Raw genomic sequence first — 24339 nt, forward strand, 5'->3', positions numbered from 1 at the left:
CAAAATTGCTCTTTCTTTCCCATTTCGGGAAGAGCGCCCCCTCAAGTGTAGACACTCTGCATGGCCCTCCTTTCGAAAGAACAGCCTTCATTTTCGACCCCTGGCTCATTCTTTTAAAAGAGCGGGGGCTGTGTAGATACTCTCTTTTGAAAGAGCAGATCACTCTTTTGATACACTCTCTTGATACACTTATTCGAATAAGGGGACTTCGAAGTAGGCGTGGTCCTTTCGAAAAGGAGCCCCGTTGGGACGAGCCACGCGGTGGCGAAGCGCGTCAATTTCGAAGTGCCACGGCTGCCCACATGCTAATGAAGCACTGAATATGCATTTCAGTGCTTCATTAGTAGACTTCGAAATGGCCATTTGCGTGGCCATTTTGAAGTTTGCGGCTAGTGTAGACATGGCCTAGGTGTCATAGTGAACCATAAGCTAAATGAGTCAACAGTGTGACACTTGCAAAAAAGAAAACATTCTGGGATGCATTAGCAGTAGTGGTGTAAGCAAGACATGAGAAGTAATTATTTCATTTTGCTCTGCACTGATTAGGCTTCAACTGAAGTATTATGTCCAGTTTTCAGAACCACAGTTCAGGAAAAAAGTGGACAAACTGGAGGTCTAGAGAAGAGTAACAAAAATGATTAAATGCCTAGAAAACACAACCTATGAGGAAAGACCAAAAGAATTGGGTTTGTTTGAAAAAGAGAGGGGACTTTACAGCTTTCAAGCACCTAAAAGGATGTTACAAGGCAGCCTGAGAAAAATTATTTTCCTTAGCCTTTGATGATAGGATGAGAAGCAATTGGCTTAAATTGCAACATGTGAGGTTTGGGATGGACATTAGGAAAAACTTCCCAACTGTCAAGGTGGTGAAGTACTGGAATAAATTGCCTAGGGAGGTTGTGGAATCTCCATCATTAGAGATATTTAAGAGCATGTTAGATAAACATCTGTCAGATGGTGCCTGGTCCTACCATAAAGTGTAGGGGCCTGGACTTGATTACTTCTCCGGGTCCCTTCCAGTTCTAGTATTCTATGATTATATAGTTTGAACTTTTTACCTAGGGTTTTTTTTTTAAATCATTCATTTAAATCTTCTTTATTTAAATCAATCCACTCCAGTATTTCCATATTACCGCAATACTCTCTAATTCTTAAAGGCTGCCAGAATTCCAGCTCTCTACAGCAATATACAACACATACAAGTTTGCTGAGCCAAAAAAATCTGATCATGTGTGTGCTCTATTTAACGGAGACACGTGAGAACTAAAGAATATAACCCTCTTGAACTAAAACAGGCATTATCTGTGTAACTCCCTGTCCACTCTTGGAATCTGTTTGCTCATTATTACTGGATTATTATTATATTGAAGAATTATGTTTGTTCTGTCTTACTAAGTACTATAGATAAAGAAAATACAGCTATGCGACACTTCAGGGAAACACCACACCATCCTCAATAAAGAAAGCTTAAAGAGGAGAGGTAAAAAGACAGATGGTTGGGATAAAAATATGGCAGGAATAAAATAAAAGATAGTATTATGGCCTTTGAAATCCAAGATGCACAGCTGGAAGAAAAGTTTACTACTCCATCTAATTTCCTTTTGCAATATTTTTTCTGGGATTTTCGTAACCATAATCCAGAAGGAATGTGGTTTATTTAATTTATTTGAAATTTTAAAATACAATTGTAGACACCCACACCGTGCTCTGAGCTCATGGTCTTTAAATTAAAATTCTAAGCATAAACACTATATATATATAAACACTAGAATATTCATCTCAGCCCATGCCATCAACAGTTTAAGTCAAAAGGGGAAAATATGAGCTTTGCAGAATGCCTGGGACAGTAATAAACCTGGGCTCAGGCAGATCACGGTAGCATTTTATAAATAAAGATTAATGTTTAAAAGAGAAAAAAAAATTAGCTGAGGCTATCAAAACCTTTTATAATTCCAGGGGTAATGATGCATTCAATCAGCTAACTGTTTTAATACCTTATCAGCTGCAATTTTTGTATTGTGACTGAATCAAAAATCAGATGCTATTTCAAGTTGTCCTTGTTTTGTGAAACACCAGTAAATGTATTATGAGGTATTATACCTTATTCCTACTTTTTCCCTAAAATTGGTAAAAGTGTTTAAAATTAGGAACATGAATTAGTTAAGACTTTTTAAAGGTCACAGATGAGCCATATTAGAGCTGTTCATGTTACAAACAACATGCAAATTATATAAATCTGACACTTCAAAAAGGTACAAGGAGCAATTTTGTTTCTAGAGCCACCAATTGCATTGAATTTACAACACTTCCATGCAAATAGCTTTAAATAAACTTTTGAAAAACTGGGACATCATTCAGTGGGCTATGGAGAAAGAAATGCAATGTTACCTCAATCACTAATCACAATCACTGATATTAAACTATTTTGAATGTGAACCAATTTTGAACATTTCATGCTGAGAACAACGTTTGTTAATAAATTGTATCTCATTCATTTATATGAGTTCTCTCTCTAGTGAAGCAGGGGAAAAAGACTTTTGTTAGCATGGACTTAGTGTTACAAAATGGATCTTGGAACTGCTACTGAGAGATGCTTGACATTTTAGTAGAACACTAAAGACCAGAATGTCAGTGTGAAAACATTAGATACATACTGCTCTTTATGAAAGTTAGGGTTCAAGGTCTGCCCAAAGGCTCATACTTAGGAACATGTACTACAGTGCAGCTCGAGGAAATGGCATCACTATCATTTGTGCCAGCTGAAGGTGAGAGGTTAAACAGATGTTCAATTGGCTCATACTGAAAAGAGAAAGTTAACATCTCCATGGTAGGGGTGCCTTATTTGATTTGTTTATATCAGGCATCTATCATGTGTCTTTCATGCTCTTCCAACAAATTGAAATGCACATATAAAAAAATTCCTCTAATAAAATGTCAGCATAAAAAGAGAAATCTCTCTCCACTGACCAAAACAAAATCTTTTTTAATTTAAATCATGCTCATAAGGAGAAGACTGAGCAGACAGATAAGGTTTGCAGTGTGCCTTGAAGGTCACAATATTTGGCCTGTTTTACAGCAAAGGTGGGAAACAAATTTGATAGTTAAGGGCTGCATCTGAAAATCCCATTAGCAATTCTGATGTATGCAAATTGAAAGACTTTCTAGGGAATTAAAAAAGAACAAATGACTTTTTTTAAACATCTTACAGAAATAATCTTTTCCTGTGTACTCCAGGACTATTCCAGGACAGGTCACATGCACACAGTTTCTTTTGCGTCTATAGCAGGCAGGTAGGTTTGGCTTTATTATAAAGTAGTTTGACAGTGTGCTACCTCATACAGATTAATTTATGCAGCTAGTAATTAAAGTATTTTTCACAGAGGGGACTAGTTTCAATTTGATATTCTTGTTATGTCTTTTATTAAAGAAATAATACCAAATCCTTGTGTGTTTGTAATAGGGCGGCACCCCCTTCCATGAGCACCCTCTTCTGACTGGATTTGTCTGCAATTTTCAGCTTACGATGAGCCCTGTCAATGGTTTCTCAGGCAGTTTTTCCAGCAACTGAACCCTCTCCCTGAGTCACACACAATGTCTGTAGGTGCAACAGAACAAAAAAACCTTCTGTGGCATACATTCTTCCCCTTGTCCTGGCTCTAGTATGAGGACTGTACCCCCCACACTTCTTCCCTGGAGAAAGTGTCTTTTTGTGGCTCTCCATGGCCTCAGTTCTTACTCAAGCCCAGCAGTCGGAGTTCCTTCTTAGAGCCCCCATCCCCTGACTGCCCTGAGCTGTCCAGAGTCCTGTTGCTCTTTCAGTCATCCAGGTACGCAGTCCTCTCCTTCACCTCCAGGCAGCAACTGACTACTGCTCTATTCTGTAACTCCTTTTATAGGTCTCTGCTGGACTCTGATTGGTTGCTCCCTGAGGCCAACCTTATTGGCTGCTTCCCTGCACCTACACTAGGCCATGTGGAGACTGGCTAGAGTCTCTGGCCCCCTTTTGCCATATGCAGTGGTGTGCAATATCTGTTCTCCACTTGAGTATCTCACTGTAATATGTAAGACTGTACCCATGTATGTTCACAATGTATTGTCTATGACTAATTGTGGTTGTATGTTGTCATTTATGATGAGTTAATACAGGACTAAGTACACTGTCACATCTCAGAAGATAAACAATAGTAACTACTAAAAATCTCCTATAATAAAAAAAATAATCTTGATATTTTTGAGTAAGGAATAATTCCAAAGAGCAGGCCAATAACACCTTAGCCGTGTCTACACAAGCCCAAACTTCGAAATGGCCACACAAATGGCCATTTCGAAGTTTACTAATGAAGTGCTGAAATGCATATTCAGAGCTTCATTAGCATGCGGGTGGCCGCGGCACTTCGAAATTTACACGTCTCGCCGCTGCATTTCTTGTCCTGACGGGGCTCCTTTTCGAAAGGACCCCGCCTACTTCGAAGTCCCCTTATTCCCATCAGCTCATGGGAATAAGGGGACTTCGAAGTAGGCGGGGTCCTTTCGAAAAGGAGCCCCGTCGGGATGAGTTGCGCGGTGGCGAGGCGTGTCAATTTTGAGGTGCTGCGGCCGCCCGCATGCTAATGAAGTGCTGAATATGCATTTCAGCGCTTCATTAGTAAACTTCGAAATGGCCATTTGCATGGCCATTTCGAAGTTTGGGGCTCGTGTAGACGTAGCCCTTATTCGGTAAAAGGGACTCCTATGTTAATGTCATTTCTCAGTAATACATCACACAGCCTACTTCATTTGCTTGTAGTCAGTCACCACACTCCCGGTTCTTTCTCTTTATAAAGCAGGTCAGGATAATTTAGGAAGTTCCATGTAAAACTAAATTATATGACAGCCTTTATGCTCACTGTCTCAGAACTCAACTGTGCTATATGTGCATTGTGCTAAATCTACTTTGCAAACAAGGTATACATGCTTGAAATAATTCTTTTGAAAATTATCTTTGTGTTTCATAACTATGCTGTTAAATCAAGTGTTGAGGTTTACGTTTGCTTTAACCTGTTATAAATCCAAGCTTTTGTATATCTTAGCTCATACTGCCACCGAATGTTCATTGTTATGCTTGCGCTCACCTATACAATCAATTGCAAAAATGCAGGTATTTTGCCTTTTATCCCCCTTAATTTCAATTAGATGGCATATCCAGTTTTAGGGGTTTTGCTTTCACCAAATTTGAAAGCTAGGCTGAGGCATGACATGATCAAAGCATGATCAATTCAATGTTAATAAATTTCATGTACATTTTACTGCACATCCATTAGGTCTATTCAGTACATTTTAAGTCTTTCTAATACCAAACATTGTTTTACTGGTCTTAGTTCTCTTGTTCAATTTACCTGTAGAACTTTCTCACTTTGTTAAATGGTAAGCAACTAAGGCACCGCTTATAGATCTTGTTCTCATCTATCTGTAGTTCCAACCCACATTTTGCACAACCTGAATAAACGATCATAGGAAGAGAAGCCAAAATGTGCTCTAATGAAGTGTCAGCATCGAAGATGAGTTGCTTGTACTTGGGAGTAGCAATGGTGAACTTCAACTCTAAGACATGGGCTTTCAGTTGAATCACTTCTATAAAAACAAACGAGTAGTAGATGAAATTTTGTGCTATATTAGTATTTTTATAATATTAGCATAGAAAGCAGTAACAAAACACTATATATAATTAGCATAACGATAGCTAGGGACTTACTTTAATATTTTGGAACTGCAAATTGACCTCCTTTACAAAGAACCGTTTCCTCAGTGATGAAATCATTATGATAAAGAAAAATAAACCGGAAAGCACTAAGCTATGTGCTTAGATATTTCGGAGACAGGTGTCAATGCAAAACGTAATTGTTAGACTTATAGATAAGGTAGGCGATGCATCATAATAGCTCAGATGTTCTCTGATTATAACAGTACCAGAGATCATTAAAACATTTTCCATATATAAGGGTGTCTTGGTAAATACACCTGGAAACATAAGACTTTTTTTTGTCAAGTACAAAAACAGACAATGAGGATGCTACCATACACCAAAAGTTCGTAACTTCAAAGGATGGAGGGGAACAATAGGAGGAGGAGAATTTGTTTTGGCTTTGTTCCACCTGGAATTGTAATTCTATATACATCACATGGATACAATGCCTGAGACTCAGTGGAGCCCATGAGGAAGAGGAGGCTACAAAGAGAAACAGCAGAGCTGCAATTCATTTGCAAGTTTAACTCGATCTAATTAGGACTGAATAAGGATTTAGAACGACTCCCATTAACTGCTGGGAGTGAGTCACATCCATCCTGACTGAATCGGGCTGGTATCCCAACTTCAGTGGTTTCCACTCCATGTATCTGACGAAGCGGTTTCTACCCACGAAAGCTTATGTCTAAATAATTCTGTTAGTCTTTAAGGTGCCACAGGACTTGTAATCTCACCTGAACATTTTTCCTTCAGGTGGGCTGACAGATTTGTTGTTTTTATGAGGGGTTTTTCACTTTTTTGATACTTCTCTATAAATTCAATTGCCCTTTTATCATCATCAAACAGACATTCACAGGATGACCACGGAGTTGTGTGCAATTCAATGCCACCTGAAATAGAACTACGTTGGGCAAGTAGATATTTAAATTCCCATATGTGATCTGAAAAATCAAGAAAGAACAAGTAAAGCCAAAGAAATTGAATTAATTTCCATGCTATAGTAAACACTAGCAGAAATCTGCAACAAGAAACAAAACAAAGAAAAACAAAACAAACAAGAGTCCTTAATAAAACAGAATGATGTGCTCAGTGGTGTCTGAGCATTTTTCTTAAAAGCCCAGTTTCTGGATCAAATTGATCCCATCAAACTCTCAGACAAAATAAAACAGCAGAAATGTAGCACTTTAAAGACTAACAAAATGATTTATTCGGTGATGAGCTTTTGTGGGACAGACCCACTTCACCAGATCATCATTTGTTAGCCTTTAAAATGATACAGACTAACATGGCTACCTCTCTGTTACTATGAGACACTGAGGTTTCATTAAAAATTAAAGCTTTTTAGTCTTCATGGTTACACAGAAAAACTTGATCTAAGTGTAATCAGGAAGCCAATGCAGAAGGTGAAATTAACCCCACATTTACCATTTTTTAAAAAAATCTCATTTTTAAAGCAATTGGACACGGACTGCTGGCTAATGAATACTGACTGCTTGTGTTTGACAATTACTGGACTATAAAACATTCTGAATTAATGCAGTGAAATAGTATTGTAATAATTTATTGTAAAATTCCTTTTCAGAACACTTTGCATTATGAATATTACTATTCCTTTGCAGTTACCCATAGGATTATTGAACATTTTTCATTATTTGTTTATTATAAAAAGGTTCCATATGGGCTTGGGAAAACAAAGGGGAAAATGTGCTAAAGGTTGAAAGGTTTAATTAGGAGAAAGATGACTTAAAATACTAAGTTAAACTCTCCTCTGCAGTCTGGGTATCTTCAAAGCTATTCCACTTTCTCTTTGTGCATGAACTCTTATTGACAGAAGTTTCATTTCTGCTGGGAAAACAGAACAGTCTCGAAAAAAAATCAATGGCTGGGACAGTGAGGGTGGGGGAGGAGACCGGTTTATTACCAGTTTAACTGTCAGCATATATTACTAAATCCAAATGTTGGGCAGAATAAGTTTATTGGCATGCGATTGTGGCATTGAATCCTGGAATTTGAAAATGGAAATTCTATTAGTAGGAAAATTATAGTGGATATCTAAAGTTATTTTGCAATTGTCCAAACATTGAAACATTTTGCTATTGTCCATCTTCCCAAAACACGACACTCTGTTCAGGACTCTTTATTTTACTGATTTGTACAATTACAGATCACACGTAACAAATGATGAAGGCATTCATTACAAAAATACTATGCTGCCTGCTTCGGGGTCATGAAACCATATGCCTGTACATATCCTTGAAACAATCACATGAAACTCCATTGCAAACATGAAAAGAAAGGTTACTCACCGTAGTAACGGTGGTTCTTCGAGATGTGTCCCCGTGGGTGCTCCACATTAGGTGTCGGGCTCGCCTGGCGCTGCAGATCGGATCTTCCAAGCAGTTTCTGCCGGACCGCGCATGCGCCAGTGCGCGCCGCTCCCTTGCACGCTCCCGGCCACGTGCGCGATCCGGTCCCCGCCAGTTCCTTGACCAACCGCCTCGGATGCTCCTGCAAAACACTAAACAGAGATCCGAAGTGGGGAGGATGGGCGGGTAAGTGGAGCACCCACGGGGACACGTCTCGAAGAACCACCATTACTACGGTGAGTAACCTTTCTTTCTTCTTCGAATGTCCCCGTGGGTGCTCCACATTAGGTGACTACCCAGCAGTAATCCAAGATAGGAGGTGGGTAATCGGATCATGTACAGCTTGTCCCCGAGAGGACCGCTGTCGAGAGCTGGGTATCCTCTTGGAATACCCTGTGAAGGGCGTAGTGCTTGGCGAAGGTGTCATAGGATGACCAGGTCGCCGCTCTGCAAATGTCCTTTAGCGCAACGCCCTTGAAAAAGGCTGTTGATGCCACCACCGCCCTAGTGGAGTGAGCCCTGGGCGGGGCCAGTAAAGGAGTCCTCTTGAGTTCGTAGCACATTTTTATGCAGGATATGATGTGCTTCGAGATTCTCTGCGAAGAGAGACCTTCTCCTCTCGATTTGGGAGCGAGAGAGACCAGCAGTCTATCCGTTTTCTGGATGGGCTTGGTCCTGTCTATATAGAAGGCCAGCGCCCTCCTCACGTCCAGGAGGTGTCGGTGCGCCTCTTCGTTAGAGTTATGAGGCTTTGGATAAAACAAGGGTAAAACAATAGGTTCGTTAATATGAAACTCTGAAGAAACCTTAGGAACAAAGGCTGGATGCAGCCGTAGAGTCACCGCCTCCTTGGAAAAAACAGTGCAGGGTAGCGTTGCCATAACTGCCGCAAGCTCGCTCACCCTGCAAGCTGACGTGATTGCAAGAAGGAAGGTCGTCTTTATCGTAAGGAGGCGGAGGGAAACCGTGGCTAAAGGCTCGAACGGTGGTCCCGTTAGCGCATTAAGCACCAGGTCCAAGTTCCACGAAGGTGGAAGCGGTTTCCGAGGGGGGTATAGGTTTACCAACCCTTTGAGGAACCTGGTAACCATGGGATGGGCGAACACCGTGTGCCCTTCCTCTTCGTGTCTGAACGCCGAAATGGCGGCAAGGTGGACCTTTAACGAGGATAGTGAGAGTCCTCCTCTCTTGAGGTCCAGTAAATACTCTAATATTACAGATATAGGCACCGAAAGGAGGGCTAGCTGTTTGGTAGAACACCATGCCGTGAAGCGAGTCCATTTCTGCTTGTAGGTCTTCCTGGTGGAAGTCCTACTGCTATTTTCTAGGACTTGCTGCACTTCCTCTGTACATGTGCTCTCTAGGGAGCTGAGCCATGGATTAACCACGCTTGTAGTCGCAGGCCTTGGGGGTGTGGATGCACTATGGACCCCTGGGCTTGTGTGAGCAGATCCAGGGCCACCAGAAGGGGCATCGGTGGACGGTCCGACATGCGCAGGAGTAGGGGGAACCATTGCTGTTGATCCCACGTTGGGACTATCAGGATCATTTGGGCTCCTTCCCTCCTGGCTTTCTGCAAGGCTTTGTGGATCAGCACTGTGGGAGGAAAAGCATAAAGCAGGGGGCCCCTCCAGGAGATCACGAATGCATCCCCCAGGGACCCCCATCCCAGTCCCGCCCTGGAGCAGAATCGTGGGCACTTCTTGTTGTGTTGAGTGGCAAACAGGTCTATCTGGGGAAAGCCCCATGCGCGAAAAATCGGTCGTAGCAGATCGGGACGGATCTGCCACTTGTGCGTGAGTGCGAAATGCCTGCTCAGCTGGTCTGCCTTCACATTGTGAGCACCTGCTAAGTACGAGGCTTTCAAGGTTATATTGTTGGCGATGCACCAGTTCCACAACCGGACTGCTTCCGCACATAAGGCACAGGACCGAGCTCCTCTTTGCCGATTTATATAAAACATGGTGGAGGTATTGTCTGTACTGATCCCGACTACTTTGCCTTGTATATGGTCTTGAAAGTGTCTGCAGGCGTTGAATACTGCTCTGAGCTCCAGTATATTTATGTGCAGTGACTGTTCCGTGGAGGACCACAGTCCTTGCGTCACCTCTTCGCCCATGTGTGCTCCCCACCCTATGTGGGAGGCATCTGTAGTAAGAAAAACTGATATTTGTGGTTGGTGGAAGGGTACCCCTGTTAGCATGTTCTTGGGGTTTACCCACCATTGCAGGGATTTGCGCACCTCTGTTGTGGGCGACACCACCCTGTGAACGGTGTGTGCTGCCGGTTTGTATATGCTCGCCAGCCAGTGCTGCATGCTGCACATGTGTAACCTGGTGTTCTGTACTACGAACGTCGCTGCTGCCATGTGGCCCAGCAGCTGTAAGCACGTCAGAACCGGCACCGTAGGGCTGAAGGTGATGACTTGCACGAGGGAGCTGATGGCCCGAAAGCGTGTCTCTGGTAGATACACTCTCGCTGTAATAGAATTTGTGTGTGCCCCTATGAACTCTATGTCCTGTGTGGGGTCTATCTTTGATTTTGCCAAATTGATAACCAGGCCGAGCGAAGAGAACATGCCTGCTGTGACGTGTATCATGCGTAGTACCTCTTCCTTCAAGGCCCCTTTGAGTAGGCAATCGTCCAGATACGGGAATATAAATACCCGCTGTCTGTGCAGGTAGGCTGACACCACTGCCAAGGTCTTGGTGAAGACTCTGGGGGCTGAGGAGAGACCAAACGGTAGGACCTTGTATTGAAAATGTTCTTTGCCTACCATGAACCGGAGGAATCGTCGGTGAGCCGGATGGATAGTTATGTGAAAATACGCGTCTTGTAAGTCGAGGGCTGCAAACCAATCTCCATCGTCCAGTGCCGGAAGGATGGAGGCGATTGTGATCATCCGAAAGCGTTGCTTGTGCAGGTACCAGTTGAGGCCTCGAAGATCTAAGATGGGCCTCCAGACTCCTGTCTTTTGCTCTGTGAGGAAGTACCTCGAGTAGAACCCTTTCCCTTGGAGTTGCTCCGGCACTCTTTCCACTGCCCCTATGAGCATGAGATGGTCTACCTCCTGCTTGAGCCTCGCTACGTGGGAGGCCTCCTGGAGGTGGGGCCTGGGTGGAGGTCGTGGTGGTGGGAGCGACTGGAAGGGGATGGCGTACCCCGTGGCTATGATCTCCAGCACCCATTTGTTTGTGGTGATCCTTTGCCACTGGTCGTAGAATGGTTGGAGGCGATGGTGGAATAACAGCTTCGGATGACCTTATGTGATGGTAGTGATGGCGCAGCCCTGGATCTGTGTGTCAAACTTGTGGCCCTTGAATCTTTACTGGAATGAAGGACCGGGTCAGTTGATTCAGCAAACAGCTTCTGCGTGTCGAAGGGAAGATCGATGATCTTTGCCTGCAGATCCCTCGGTATACCCGAAGTCTGGAGCCAGGACTCCCTTCGCATCACCACTGCCATAGCTGTGGAGTATGCTGCTGTGTCCGCAACATCCAGGGTGATCTGAACTCCCGTCCTCGAGGCTGCGTAGCCTTCTTGCACGATGGCCTTGAGCACCGGTTTCTTGTCCTCTGGAAGCGAGTCCATGAGGGAGGTTAACCTAGTGTAGTTGTCGAAATTGTGGTTTGCTAGATGCGCTGCGTAATTTGCCATTCACAACAGTAGTGTGGAGGAGGAGTAGACCTTTCTGCCGAACAGCTCTAGCTTCTTGGCATCTTTGTCTGTTCCCCCTGTCTTGAATTGAGATGTCTTTGATCTTTGTTGTGACAACTCTACCACCAAGGAATTTGGTTGAGGGTGGCTGAACAGGAACTCCATGCCCTTTGCCGGCACGAAGTATTTCTTGTCCGCTCTCTTGTGGACAGGCGGAATAGTCGCAGGGGTCTGCCATATCGTAGTGGCGGACTCCAAGATTGCTTCGTCAAGCAGTATTGCTATTTTGGAGGAGGCCGGAGGTCTCAGATTTTTGAAGAGCTTATGGTGTTTCTCTTGCACCTCTGCTGTCTGGATGCCTTGCGTGAAGGCCACCCTTTTAAACAACTCTTGAAACTGTTTGAGATCGTCCGGAGGATGGACGTCCCCCAGGGCCGTAGCCTCGTCCAGGGAGGAGAGCGAGGAACCACTAGGATACGCCTCTCTGGACCCTTCCAGTTCCTGTTGGCGATGGTACATCTGCTCGCTGGAAGCTTGCGAGGGAAAATCTTGGGGTTCCATAACCAGTTCCCCCTGAGATACTTGAGTCTCTGTCCCCGTTCGCGATTGCCCTCGGGGATACGGGACCGTCTGTGGGGATCTTTCCCTGGTAGAATGCCGGTGGTGTCTATGCCCCGCGTGATAGGGATGACCATGGCAGCATGGGCACTGTTCTTGGGAAGGTGACCTGGACCACTCCCTTGGTGCATACCCCCTGCGTCTGGGGGAGCGAGATCATCGAGAGACATGGGACACTGGAGAGAGCGATTTGTGATAGTACTCCAGCGGCTCAAACCCCAAGAAGGGTGAGGGTGGTCCCAGCCAGGGCGAGGCTGGTTGTAAAAATGGAGACGGGGGCTCCGGGTAGGCTAGGGGGGACCCCTGCCTTCTAGTTGGAGTCCGCAGCATGAGCGGAGGGCTGAGAGAAAGCAACTCTGCAGCCCTGTCTGGAGAGGGGCTGCGGTGCCTTGTTTTCTGTGCAGCCTTCCCCCTCCCTTGAGGGGGTGGCTCCGCCCCCTGACGTGCAGGGGATCTCGGCCCCGTCCGCGCCACGCTCGGCACACTCTTGGGCGGTGCTGCGCGGGCGGTGTCCTCCGGTGCCTGCAGGCTGCGTGCCTGCGTGCTCTGCACCACCGGTTCCCCGGGGGTCGGGGCCGCTGCCTGCGGTGCCACTGGTACCGGCGCTTGTTTAGCCGCTGCCCTGCCTGCGGTGCGGGGCGGCTGTTTGATCATTGGAGGCTGAGCCGCCTCCACGTGGCTCTCCGTGCCGCCGCTGATCAGCTGTTGCTGCGTCTGGGGGCTGTGCGCTCCTCCTGTCCCGCTCGCTGTTGCTGCTGGCAGGGATCGGGTTGGGGAGACTTTCCTCCGTTTTTGCGCTGATGGGGTGAGGGAGGCAGCTTTCCTTTTTTGGGCCCCGGAGGGTCCCTTCTGCTGCGGCCGCTCCGGCACGTCTGGCTGGAAGGCCTTGTCAAATAGCAGCATTTTAAGCCGCATCTCCCTGTCCTTCCTTGCTCTGGCTGTTAATTTTGCACAGAAGGAGCATTTCTGCGTGACATGGGACTCCCCAAGGCACCTTATACAGTGACTGTGCCCATCAGACGCTGGCATTGCCTCTCGGCAAGACTCACATTTCTTGAATCCTGAGGAGGACATTGTTGGTGAGTCTTTTAGTTGTTAATGGGGTACTTATCACCTTCTCTGTGCTGTTTTCCCCCTTTCAGATAGCCTGCCGCGGCAGGAGGGCTAATGGCCCTAGGCTCCTGGCCTCCGGTGCTCCGCTTGTTACTAGGACTGGACTGAATTCCGTCCCGCTTGCTGTTTCTTGTTTTTTTTGTTTTTGTTTTTTTTTGACAATAACAACTGGCTAACTTAACAATAGACTAAGAACTTGAAAACTTTAAAGAAAACAGCTAAAAACCATTGAATACGCTAACTTGGCCGTAGCCTAGTCGGATTCCGTCTGCAGCCGACGGCAGTTAAGAGGAACTGGCGGGGACCGGATCGCGCACGTGGCCAGGAGCGCGCAAGGGAGCGGTGCGCACCGGCGCATGCATGGTCCGGCAGAAACTGCTTGGAAGATCCGATCTGCGGCGCCGGGCGAGCCCAACACCTAATGTGGAGCACCCACGGGGACACTCGAAGAAGAATATGGAGTTCACTACACTCTAAATATTACACTGGTTTTCAACCCAAATTTAAAACAGTGGTGCAACTATTGTTTCTGTGGGTATTTCATTCAAATGGGGTTTAAATCTGCTCCTCTATTCTCTGGGTAAACTTCATGCCACTGAGTGAAGAACACAGCTCCTAAAATATTAACTGTCTTATGGAGCAGTGCCACTCCACAAATGAGGTTGAAGCTCACATTTGAGGGTTACAGTAAACTCAATTTTCAGCACCTAAACTAAACTTCTCAAAAGAAACCAAGCCATGCGAAATTTCACATAACTCATGCAAGGGAAGTCTGGAGAAAGGGCACAAATGGAGCTTTAAAGTCTTCTTACTTCTTTAACAACTCACTGACTTTTCCTAAATTTTTTCAAACTTATCAGATCTCCAAATTAGCTGGGCCTACAAACCTCACTGTATCATTCCAATTTTAGAAAATGTGCTGCTGAAAACTTCAGTTATTTACTTTTGTTTTCTTAGATGAGACACACCTAGTTTTGGAGACAGGAGAAAATGTGCTAATGTGGGGATTACAATTATATTACAGGTGGTTCCTGTAATGCCACCTACAGTTAAGGTTACCTGACACTTTCTATTGAAAGACCCTATTTTCAGGTACCTAAAAGAGGAAAACAGGAACTAAAAAGCTGGAGAAGTGGGTAACACAGACAGGAGACAGTGATGGGATAGACAGGGTGAAAAGTGGAGAGGAAGGAGTTGGGCTGAGGTGGAATAGGAGCAGAAGGGGAATAGGAAGGCTGGGAGAAAGGAGCAAAACTGTCTATTATCACTACTAGAACGTACTCCCCTACAAATTTTGAATCTGAATGCATTGCTCCTGAATCTCAACATTCTTTGCTGTCTAGCAATTAGCTATGAACACCAGGATTAAAAGGTGTGTTGCTGGTGTAATTCATTACACTGTAAGCTGAAGTGGATCTGAAAGTCCCGACCTTGATGATGATTCATGTGGGAGACCAGTATGATTCCACAGATGGCGTTTTAAAAAAAAAAAATTAAGTAAAGGCAATTATATTAAACATATGATATTAAAGGATCTCAAGGTTATAAAGTCATGCTAAAATGTTAGGAATGCCAATTAATATTGCCCATTTTTTATCACAATCATCACATACTATTTACAATGTGCAGGCTACGTAGCATATCTTTTTGGATGTAATACCATTCAAAGCGTATGAGGGTAAATACACGTTAGCTTAAGATAGACAAGGATGGGGTTAATTTGCTGATTTTGCTTTTGAAGAAGGTATTATCTCATTTTGCTGGCAGGAAAATTAGGGCAAAATGAAGTTACAAAACTCAGCCACATAAAGAGTAAGTGGCGAATCCACTATCATTAAAGCAATAGGCTGGGAAGGCTCCTAGCTGTAGGATGAAACAAGGTCAAGTAACAAAGTCAATGGGTAACTAGGAAACGTCACTTTCTTAGTCAGGGCAGGGGCAAGCAAAGTAGGGGGTGTGAAATGTCCTAAAGGGGAGTGGAGCACAATTGGTTGCTGGGTTTCAGGCTCATCCAGCTCATTAAAAATGTCGAAATGTGTTATTTTTATGTATGTGTATTCACATGTATAAAGTTTTTACATTTACATACTTATTGTCTTACATGTGGCGAAAGTTCCGCCCCCATATGAACATAATCAAAATTTTTGTCAGTTTGGATTATATTAAACAGGCTTTCATGAAGACAGAGTTACGATGTTGGTATAGTAGGCAGAAGGAAGGCTGTAATGTAGACACCGGCAGAATTAGGTCAATATAAGCTCCCTTATGACAACTTAACTATAGTGGAGACCAGGCATCAGAAAAAATATACTGCCTAGAAGTGATGCTAAAGACAGTTCCTCTGACTCAAGCAGCCACTTATTGTTTGCCTTTTTGCCCTTCTGGATTGAGCTGAAGAATTTCCTGTCACGTCAGTATGTACACTGGGCCACAGCATGTTGGTGCAGGTTTCACAATTACGCAGAATTGTATTTTAAACTGTCTTGAAAATTATCAGGTGGATCCTTAACATGATTGAAAAGAAATTAAATTACATGGCAGAGGAGCGAGGTGAAGAGGCGAATGCCTCAGAAGGAGACGAGACCTTCCACAAGCCTGGGTGGGCGGAGCCAGAGCACCCTTGCCCTGCCCCCAAGAGACTAACATGCAGGTCAGCAAATAGAAGAGGCGGAGCTCTGAGGTCACTGAGAGAAGGGTCATATGCTAGAAGGGTCAAATGCCTGCTGCCTGGCTCCTGCAAAGAGAAGCCCAAGGACTGAGCTGGACCCAAATACTGGCTGTACCTGCCAGTGAGCAGCTCCAGCCAGACCCCAGGAGGAGCCTCCCAACCTGCCACTTGCCCACTACCCTGAGGACACTGAAGCGCCCAAGCTCCTGACGACAGAGCCTGGAACCAGGTACCTACAGAGTGGGAGATGGGAAGTACCCAGGGGCAGCTGACCCTAGTGCGGCTGCAGCACGGCCCGAGCCAATGGCAGAGTGCTGGGGTCACAGTCCCCACTGACTAGCAGCTAGTGACAGCTGCTGTTAGGGGCCTGGGCTGGGGCACAGTGGAGTGGGTGGGCCTGAGTCTTCCCTGCCATCCATCCTGGGGTTGCAGTCTTCTCCCTCCCCAGACCTACACCTGACTGCTGGGTTGGCTCAGCATTGCTGAAAGAAGGTGAGGCCTGCGTTGACTGCTGCCCTACTCTAAACCAGGGTGGGCCTCTGTGCTATTTGTCTGTTCAGACCTGCTAAGAGGAGCCTGAGCTGTATATTAATTACTGTTCTGCCCTGAACCAGGGGCTGGCTTGTGTACTGGCTGTTTGCTCTGACCCTGCTGAAGGGAACCAAGCTCAGAAACTGCGTTTTGCTCTGAACAGGGACTGCCCAAAGCCTGACTGTAGTGAGGTGTTGTGGCCTTCTCCTGAACTGGAGAGGGCGAACCCCAACAAACACTTCTACAGGCAATCATTTCAAATGCCACCCCAAAAGCCATTTCTAGAAAGCAACTTTTGTGTTAAAAATAAATTTAAATCACCTTATGGTTAGAAAAAACTACTTCAAAAATAGGAATTAAAAAAGCAGCCTGAAATTGGCTCAACAAGCACAGAAGAGTCTAAATCCATTAAAGTTAATGAGACATTTTCCTCAAGCTTCCACAGGCTTTGGGGCAGATCCTTCAAGCCCATTTCACTATTCATTGGGTGCTCGGCCATTGTAGCCTCATCTATCTTTATATCTTTTAAATTATTTGCCTTTATGGCCTCACATGGCAACTTGTACAGTTCCCAGTGCTACTGCTCTTTGGGGAAAAAGAGTTTTGTCAGTATTCTCAAGTTTTAGATTTTTCTCTGTGGTTTTCAATTCTCATTACTAGTGTGAACATTAATCTTCTTCACTGTTTAAAAAAATCTTTCATAATATTTTCCCCTGTTGCTTACATTAGCACACACCAGCTTTTCTCTAATAAGAGCTTCACTTTTACTGGGACCATCCTATTAGTTCTTCAGTTCTTTCCAGGGAAGTATAAAATGATCTGTTGTAATAGCTACTGCTCTCAGATGTTAATTTTCCATGACCTTCTTTAAAGCATGGAAGACATCCATTCAATCAACTTGACATCAGAAACTACACCATTTTTTACTTCATATTTATTTCTTTGGTCTCACAGAAGCTTGAATTTGTATCAGCAGTAGATTTTCTGCTTATGGTGTGATTTTCACATAAGCTGAACAGTAGCGTTATTTAGTTGTGATGAGCTGCTAACATACATTAGTTCTAACTGAATATTTTGACATTAAACATATGCATTGGTCTTTACAATTCCATTTTTAGGAACACAAGTAATTTTTAGTTGTAAAATTTTCATGGGTGAAATCCTGTCCTCAAAGGGGGTTTAGCTATTCCCTTCAATGGGTCTAGGATTTCACCCCCGTTTTACTATATCTGTTGCTCTCCAAAGGCTGTTAGCTTGAAGAAGAGTATTTCATTACTCAACCCTTCATGTTTGGTAATGTTAGATCAGAGTAATACAGAAAATAGTCTGTACTATCAGATACTATTAGAAAGGAAGTCTAGAGAACTGGCACAGTTTTTAAACGACAGCGAAGAGTTATCTTAACTTCAGTGACAGGTAAAAAATATATATATCTTTTTGTTAAAAATATGACTTTGCTGCTCCAAGATAGAGTTATTAATATCACTCAATATGCTTCTGTCTTTCAGAAGATGTATGAAAAAGCTGCAATTCCTCATCCCTACTTACCAAGTTTACTATTTGAAGTATAATATTCTACTACAAATGACCATCACATGCCTGTTTTCACCTCTTAGCAAGAATGGCCATCATGTGCTGTCTTCCCAAATCACGCCCATTTGCTGTTGTGACCCACATTTGTTTGGCATGATATGGACTTATTATCTGGGCTGTCTTTCTGGGATGAAACATTCATGGCTTGTCTATCAGTGATGGGTATTTGAACAGTTGAGAAATCAGTCTTATCTCATGTTTTAGATACAGTCTTTTAATGATTAAAATATGTGAATTGCTAGACTCATAGAATGCTAACTGGAGAATAAATTACAAGCTCCATGGCAAAGTTAAAATAATTATAATAATCCTATATATGTCTGTATGTTGTTAAATTTTCTTGATGTTTTCCATTCAAGGAACCAAACAATGAAGTTTTTATTGACAGAATGTCTTATGACTTATCTACAGTAGCTATTTAACTTGCTTAATACTTTGCCTTTCTCAATTTTGTAAGGAACTTACAGAAGTTTTGCCATCTCCTTCAATGGGTCCAGGATTTCACCTCATGTTACTTTTCTGTAAGCTCCTGACTTTTTCCAGGCATAAGAGGCTGTCGACAAAGAGGTGGGGTTTGCTGGCAGAACCATGTTTACACAGCCTTTTTTGTGCCAGCAGCAGCGTCTGCTGATAAGTGAATATGCAAATGAGCACCATTTGCATTTTCAAGACCTCCTATTTGCATACTGGTGCCAGCATTTCACATCAGTGTAAGCATGGCCCTAATTCCTGTAAAAAATCAGGCATAAGGGTCTGCCAACAAAGGGGGTTTTCACCTGCAGAACTACATCTACACTGCTTGATTTTGACCATGACTATGAAAATTAGCCACATGAATATGCACACTAGTTGAGCAAATGTGCAAATGAGCCACAATTTTGCATTTTTGAGACTGCTTATTTGCATCAAACTGTTGGCACTAGGGCTCAATGCAGACACAGCCATTATGTCTTATTGCTTTAGGTTTATCTGCAGCTACATGAGTTTTGAAAGAGTGCTCTAGAGATTAGAGCAGAAGTAGTAGTCAGTATTTCCACAACCTACTTCCAGTTCCACTACAGATTCACTAATCTGACTTCGGCAAGTTTCTTAACTTCATGTATTTCAGTTTCCTCATTTGTAAAAGTACACATAATATTGCATCTCACTGAAGTGATGTTTAATTCAATTAATTAATATTTGTAAAACCCTCAGACTCGAGTATAAGAAAACATAGATAGATATCACTGCTACATCCTTAAACAGAAATTTAAAACTTGCACTGGTGTTCGAAAATAAATGGATGAAGAAGGTTGAAATTTCTGAACCAACCTGCACAACAGATAGTAAATAGCTGTGGGAATTGTTAAAACACCTACAGAGCCCAAGTACTGTCACAACAGGACCCAGCGACATTTACCCACTGACCAAAAATATTTCTTAAATGAATGTTTTATTGCAATCAAAAGAATCATGTAAAACATATTACCCTTTCTCACTTTTCTCTTGACCTTTACTATGACTCCAGATTACACATATTAATCATTCACCTAGATATTACATACAAAGAGTTTATTTATAGTTACCCTTTTTCCTTTGAAGTTGAGGACACCAGGCTGCCCCTGAGCCCCATAATACCATCAGATAGTGCTGATCTTTGATCTGTTCCACTGTAAGAATAATTTTTCTTTGCTTTTCTCCTTTGTAACTATATACAGACTCTGAAAAGGTTTTAAATTAGATCACGGTTATTTTACAGAAAAACTTACTGAAAATGTACATGATATAACCCAGGAGCCCATCATGCCAATTAGGGAGGAATGAGGAGGGGGCAACTTATGTCTCCCTCCACATCTGTGGTTTCTCAACTTGCTCAAATTCCATAGGTCACAAGCCAGAGTGGGTGGGGGTACAAGAGTCTGACACTCTTAAAGAGTGATCCCATATGATATCAGTATACCTGCTGCAGAGCATTGCTCCAGCTTTTTGGTCACAATGGCACTGAAATTGGACCCAACTCTGTAGAGACGGAAGGGCAATCAGGCCCATTTTCAGAATGGTGCTCAGGGTCACAAAACCACTCAAATTCTGCCCAGCCATTGCTCCAAGGGGCAGGCTAGCCTAAATGCTGTGGCAACCTTGCACATCTGACGATGCATCCGATGAAGTGGGTCTTTGCCCATGAACGCTTTGCTTATGCTCCAATTCATCTATTAGTCTATAAGGTGCCACAGGACTTCTCACTGATTTTGCTTATATTTCTGTAACTCCACTGTCTCAGTTTCAAGAGCCAAGACACCTTCCTATGGATATATACGCCATTCCCAATAGTGATCAGTAAGTGGTCATCTCCCCAGTTGCTAGTTTGCGGGCTTTGTTTACCTTCTATATAAATGTACTTCCATGGTTTCTGCTTGTTCCTTGCTTAATTTACACTGAAGACATAGTCAGGCAAACAAAACAACATTGTTTTGTCTATGACATGCTGGGTTTATGCATTGCCTGCCAAACTCCTTTTAAGACTGTTTACTGCACAAATATGTAATTCTTCATACACCACATGTACATATGCCATGCAGTAATACTAATGACTGGCATGCCATCAATTTGCATATTATACCTCATATGACACTTACAGATTATGACAACAGTGAGCGTGGGAGATGAGTGAGTCCGGCCTAAAGTGAGTTATAATTTGACATGCCTTGTGCCAGTTGGCATCAATGGGCTCCTGGAGTTACACCCCTATCCTAGTTAACCAGCAGCTTTCAGGTTCCCCTTCTAACAACCAGCTAGTGGGTGTTTCATCCTGAATAAAATTCAAGAGGGGAGAACAACTTCTTGGTATGACTATCGTCTGGTGTGCTGGAACACAGTTCTGTTCTGCTTATTCCACAGTGGCCAAATCTTATTTTCAATCAAATTAGGGAGGCACAAGGCGGAAAGCAGCAAATATTACCTAAAATTTATCTGTTGATTTAAAAAAAAATAGAAAAATGGGAGGCAGGGTTTTTCTCTATAATTTACTGTTGTTTAAAAATGCTGGTTTATGGAGCAGGATTTAACTACCTTTCAGTATAGTGGCAAGGTGTCTGGGTCTGCAATGTTATCATGGACTTGTGTCTTTTAAGAACCAGTAAGTCTACTTACCTGTTAGTATAGTGATGCTGACAAGTTTTACTATCGAATGCACCAAAGTATCTGGCTGAAGTTGGTCTAACTGGACAAGTTTTATGCTATCCAGCTTCTGTGGTTGCCTGTGTGGGAGATCTCTGAAGCAGGCAAATTCTGAAGACACATATGCCAGCAAGTCTTGAAGAACATTAACATCTACAACATGGGAAACTTGAAGAGAAAAGAAGAGAAAATAGAAACAAATATCCAATCTACTGTCCTTTTTTTGGCCAAATAATGTATTGTAATCTGATTAATTAGTATTTGGATTGAAAAAATAATTCTGAATCAGGGAGGCACCTGGAAGTATCACCAGCAACACTATGGACTTGTCTACACTACCACCTTCCTTCAAAGGAAGGATGGTAATTAGGGTGTTGGAAGTTTACTAATGAAGTGCTGCTGTGCATAGGCAGCACTTCATTAAGCAAATTCCCCCCCAAGGCAACTTCAAAGTACTGGCACACGTCTAGCTGCAGCTCACCCGCTGGTACTTGGAAGTGCCAGGGTGACTTCGAAGTCCCTTTACTCTTCAAAATTTTGAGGAGTAAAAGGGACTTCGAAGTTGCCCTGGCACTTCGAAGTACCGGCGGGTGAGCCACAGCTAGACACATGCTGGTACTTCAAAGTTTAAAACTTCAAAGTTGCCACAGGGGAGAATTTGCTTAATGAAGTGCTGCCTATGCACAGCAGCACTTCATTAGTAAACTCCCAAGACCCTAATTACCATCCTTCCTTCGAAGGAAGGTGGTAGTGTAGATAAGCCCTACCACTTGCAAAAAAACAAGTAGTCCTATAGTTCCTTAAAGACTAACACATTTAGGCTACATTTAGACTGTGTGTGTATTTTAAAATAATTTACATAATTTGCATAACACAAATTGCGTACATTATCTCAAAATACCTTATTTCAAACTTGGCACTGAAGTTTGAAATAAGAGGCTATTCTGAAAGTTCCATTACCCCACTCATAACAAAGACTAGAGGAACCAGAGTACTGCACTTGAAACAGAAGTGCAGTTTCACATGCAGGAAAAAGCCACGGCATTGCTGTTTCAGGACACCTCTTGTCAAGGGTTCGTCCCTGCTCTGCCACTCCAAGAGCAGAAAGTGAAGTCACACAAAAACTTAAAACACCTTCCTATATACAGGCTTTACTTTAAAACTTCCCAAGGTCACAGATCCCCTGGACCCTGGGGGCTGAGGAGGGAAGGGCTGCCACCACCCAAGTGGGAAAAGACTCCCTATCCCAGGAAGATACACACAGGACATCTTCCTGTGGGGTACCCCAAGCTATTACCCCTCCCTCAGGAGAGAGCTTAGCACAAAGAACTATAATTTAGGAGCTGACCTTTTAGTTCAAGGCATCAACATACACAGACTCTTTGTAGGACACAGGTATCAGATCAATTACTTAAAAACTGATTCATTCACAAAACAGGAGAAACTAAATCATGGGTTGTATGCAGAGAAAATATTTCCCTGGGACTCAGCTTAAAAGTTACAGGGGGAAAACAAAGTCAGAACTACAAAAAAGAAACAGAGCAGCAAACAACCAAAGAAGGTAACAAGCAAACAGCAGTAGCCAGTCCAACCAAATTCAAAATGACCATAACCTGATCACATTTAACTATACTTTTACTTAAGTCTTTATGGCTGATCTTGACACAGTCAGTATATTTTTGAGATTTATTCCAATTGCCTGGGAGACATCCTCTCCCTCTGTCTTTTCTCTCTGCCTTCCGAGCAGACAAAAGCCCCATAAACTGCAATTTTCACAGTTCAAGAGTCTCTCCACTCCATTGGCTCACCTGGGCTCAAGTCACCTCAGGAAGAGATTAACCCCTTCCCTACTCATTCATGACACCTCTATATCCTCATATAGCACATGCAGTCTAAACATAGCCTTATTTATTAGATAATGAGCTTTCATGGGTAAGACCCACTTCAGATTTGGAGCAGTGAAAAGCTCATTACCTAATAAATAAATTTGTTAGTCTTTAAGGTGCTATAGGACTGCTTATTATTTGTGAAGCTACCGACTGACACCGCTACCGCTCAGAGTCTATCACTAGGTTTGGACTTGAGAAATAAACAATTTGTATTGATTTGCCATTTTAAAAAACAACCATAGTTTATTATTTGATAGAAATTCACACAGCATATGTTTTCTTTACGGGACACCCAACTTAATAAAAAAATAAAAACAGATCTTACACTGGCACAGAAGTGCACCTCATTAAAATAAGCATTTTTATTCAAGAGCTGTATCTGAAATACAGCAATTATTTTTTATTCTAAGTACAGAGAACTCAGATAGTTCTGTAAATGTTTGCTTTGCATGATGAGCACTCAATTGTGCCACATAGTCCATCTGGCTAACAGTTCAGGATTGCTCTTTACAGATCACTTTCTAGTGTTCTGCACACTTTAAATGTTTACCTTTGCAGGGAAATTCAAACAACAATAAAAAGATAACTTTTAAACAGCCATTTTCCTTTAAATAAAATCTTGAAAATAAGTGATTTAATCTATAAACAATTCTATTCTGTGAATTTGAATCTAGAGAATTTAAGGATTAGCTAAAGTATAAAGATTCCCTTATGCACATATTCCAGCCTCACGTTCTTTGGGATCAATAGATGAGCAGCTCCCCAGATTAAATAACTGACTGGTAAATGTTGACTGAAGCATCATTTCTCCATACCAATGATTTTCGTACACAGTGACATCTGAAACAAGGAAAGCAGACATCAATCCACTGGTTGATAATAGGTCCTATTCCCGCATTACAAATCTTTAAATTGACTTTATCTCTGAACCGGAATTTGGAATCTTTTATTTCAGTCTTCTAACATTCAAGTTGCTCCATGTATTTTCCTGTCTTGTCCAATGTGTTATGGCTTACCTGTTGTCCT

At 43.0% G+C, this 24339-nt stretch overlaps 1 protein-coding gene across 2 annotated transcripts in view; it reads right to left on the minus strand.

Annotated features, from left to right (window-relative positions):
- Positions 1 to 24339, minus strand: part of SHLD2 (shieldin complex subunit 2) — a 57917-nt gene that overhangs the window by 4161 nt on the left and 29417 nt on the right. For both annotated transcript variants that reach the window (XM_075000098.1, XM_075000099.1), the window contains exons 4-8: positions 24046 to 24153; positions 21398 to 21592; positions 19834 to 19968; positions 6457 to 6663; positions 5376 to 5610 (exon numbers count right to left, since the gene is read on the minus strand). In XM_075000098.1, coding sequence (XP_074856199.1) covers positions 5376 to 5610; positions 6457 to 6663; positions 19834 to 19968; positions 21398 to 21592; positions 24046 to 24153 — 880 coding nt within the window. The remainder of the gene's footprint in view (positions 1 to 5375; positions 5611 to 6456; positions 6664 to 19833; positions 19969 to 21397; positions 21593 to 24045; positions 24154 to 24339) is intronic.

This window comes from Carettochelys insculpta, chromosome 7 (assembly GCF_033958435.1).
Source record: "Carettochelys insculpta isolate YL-2023 chromosome 7, ASM3395843v1, whole genome shotgun sequence".
In the NCBI taxonomy this organism is placed as follows: domain Eukaryota; kingdom Metazoa; phylum Chordata; order Testudines; family Carettochelyidae; genus Carettochelys; species Carettochelys insculpta.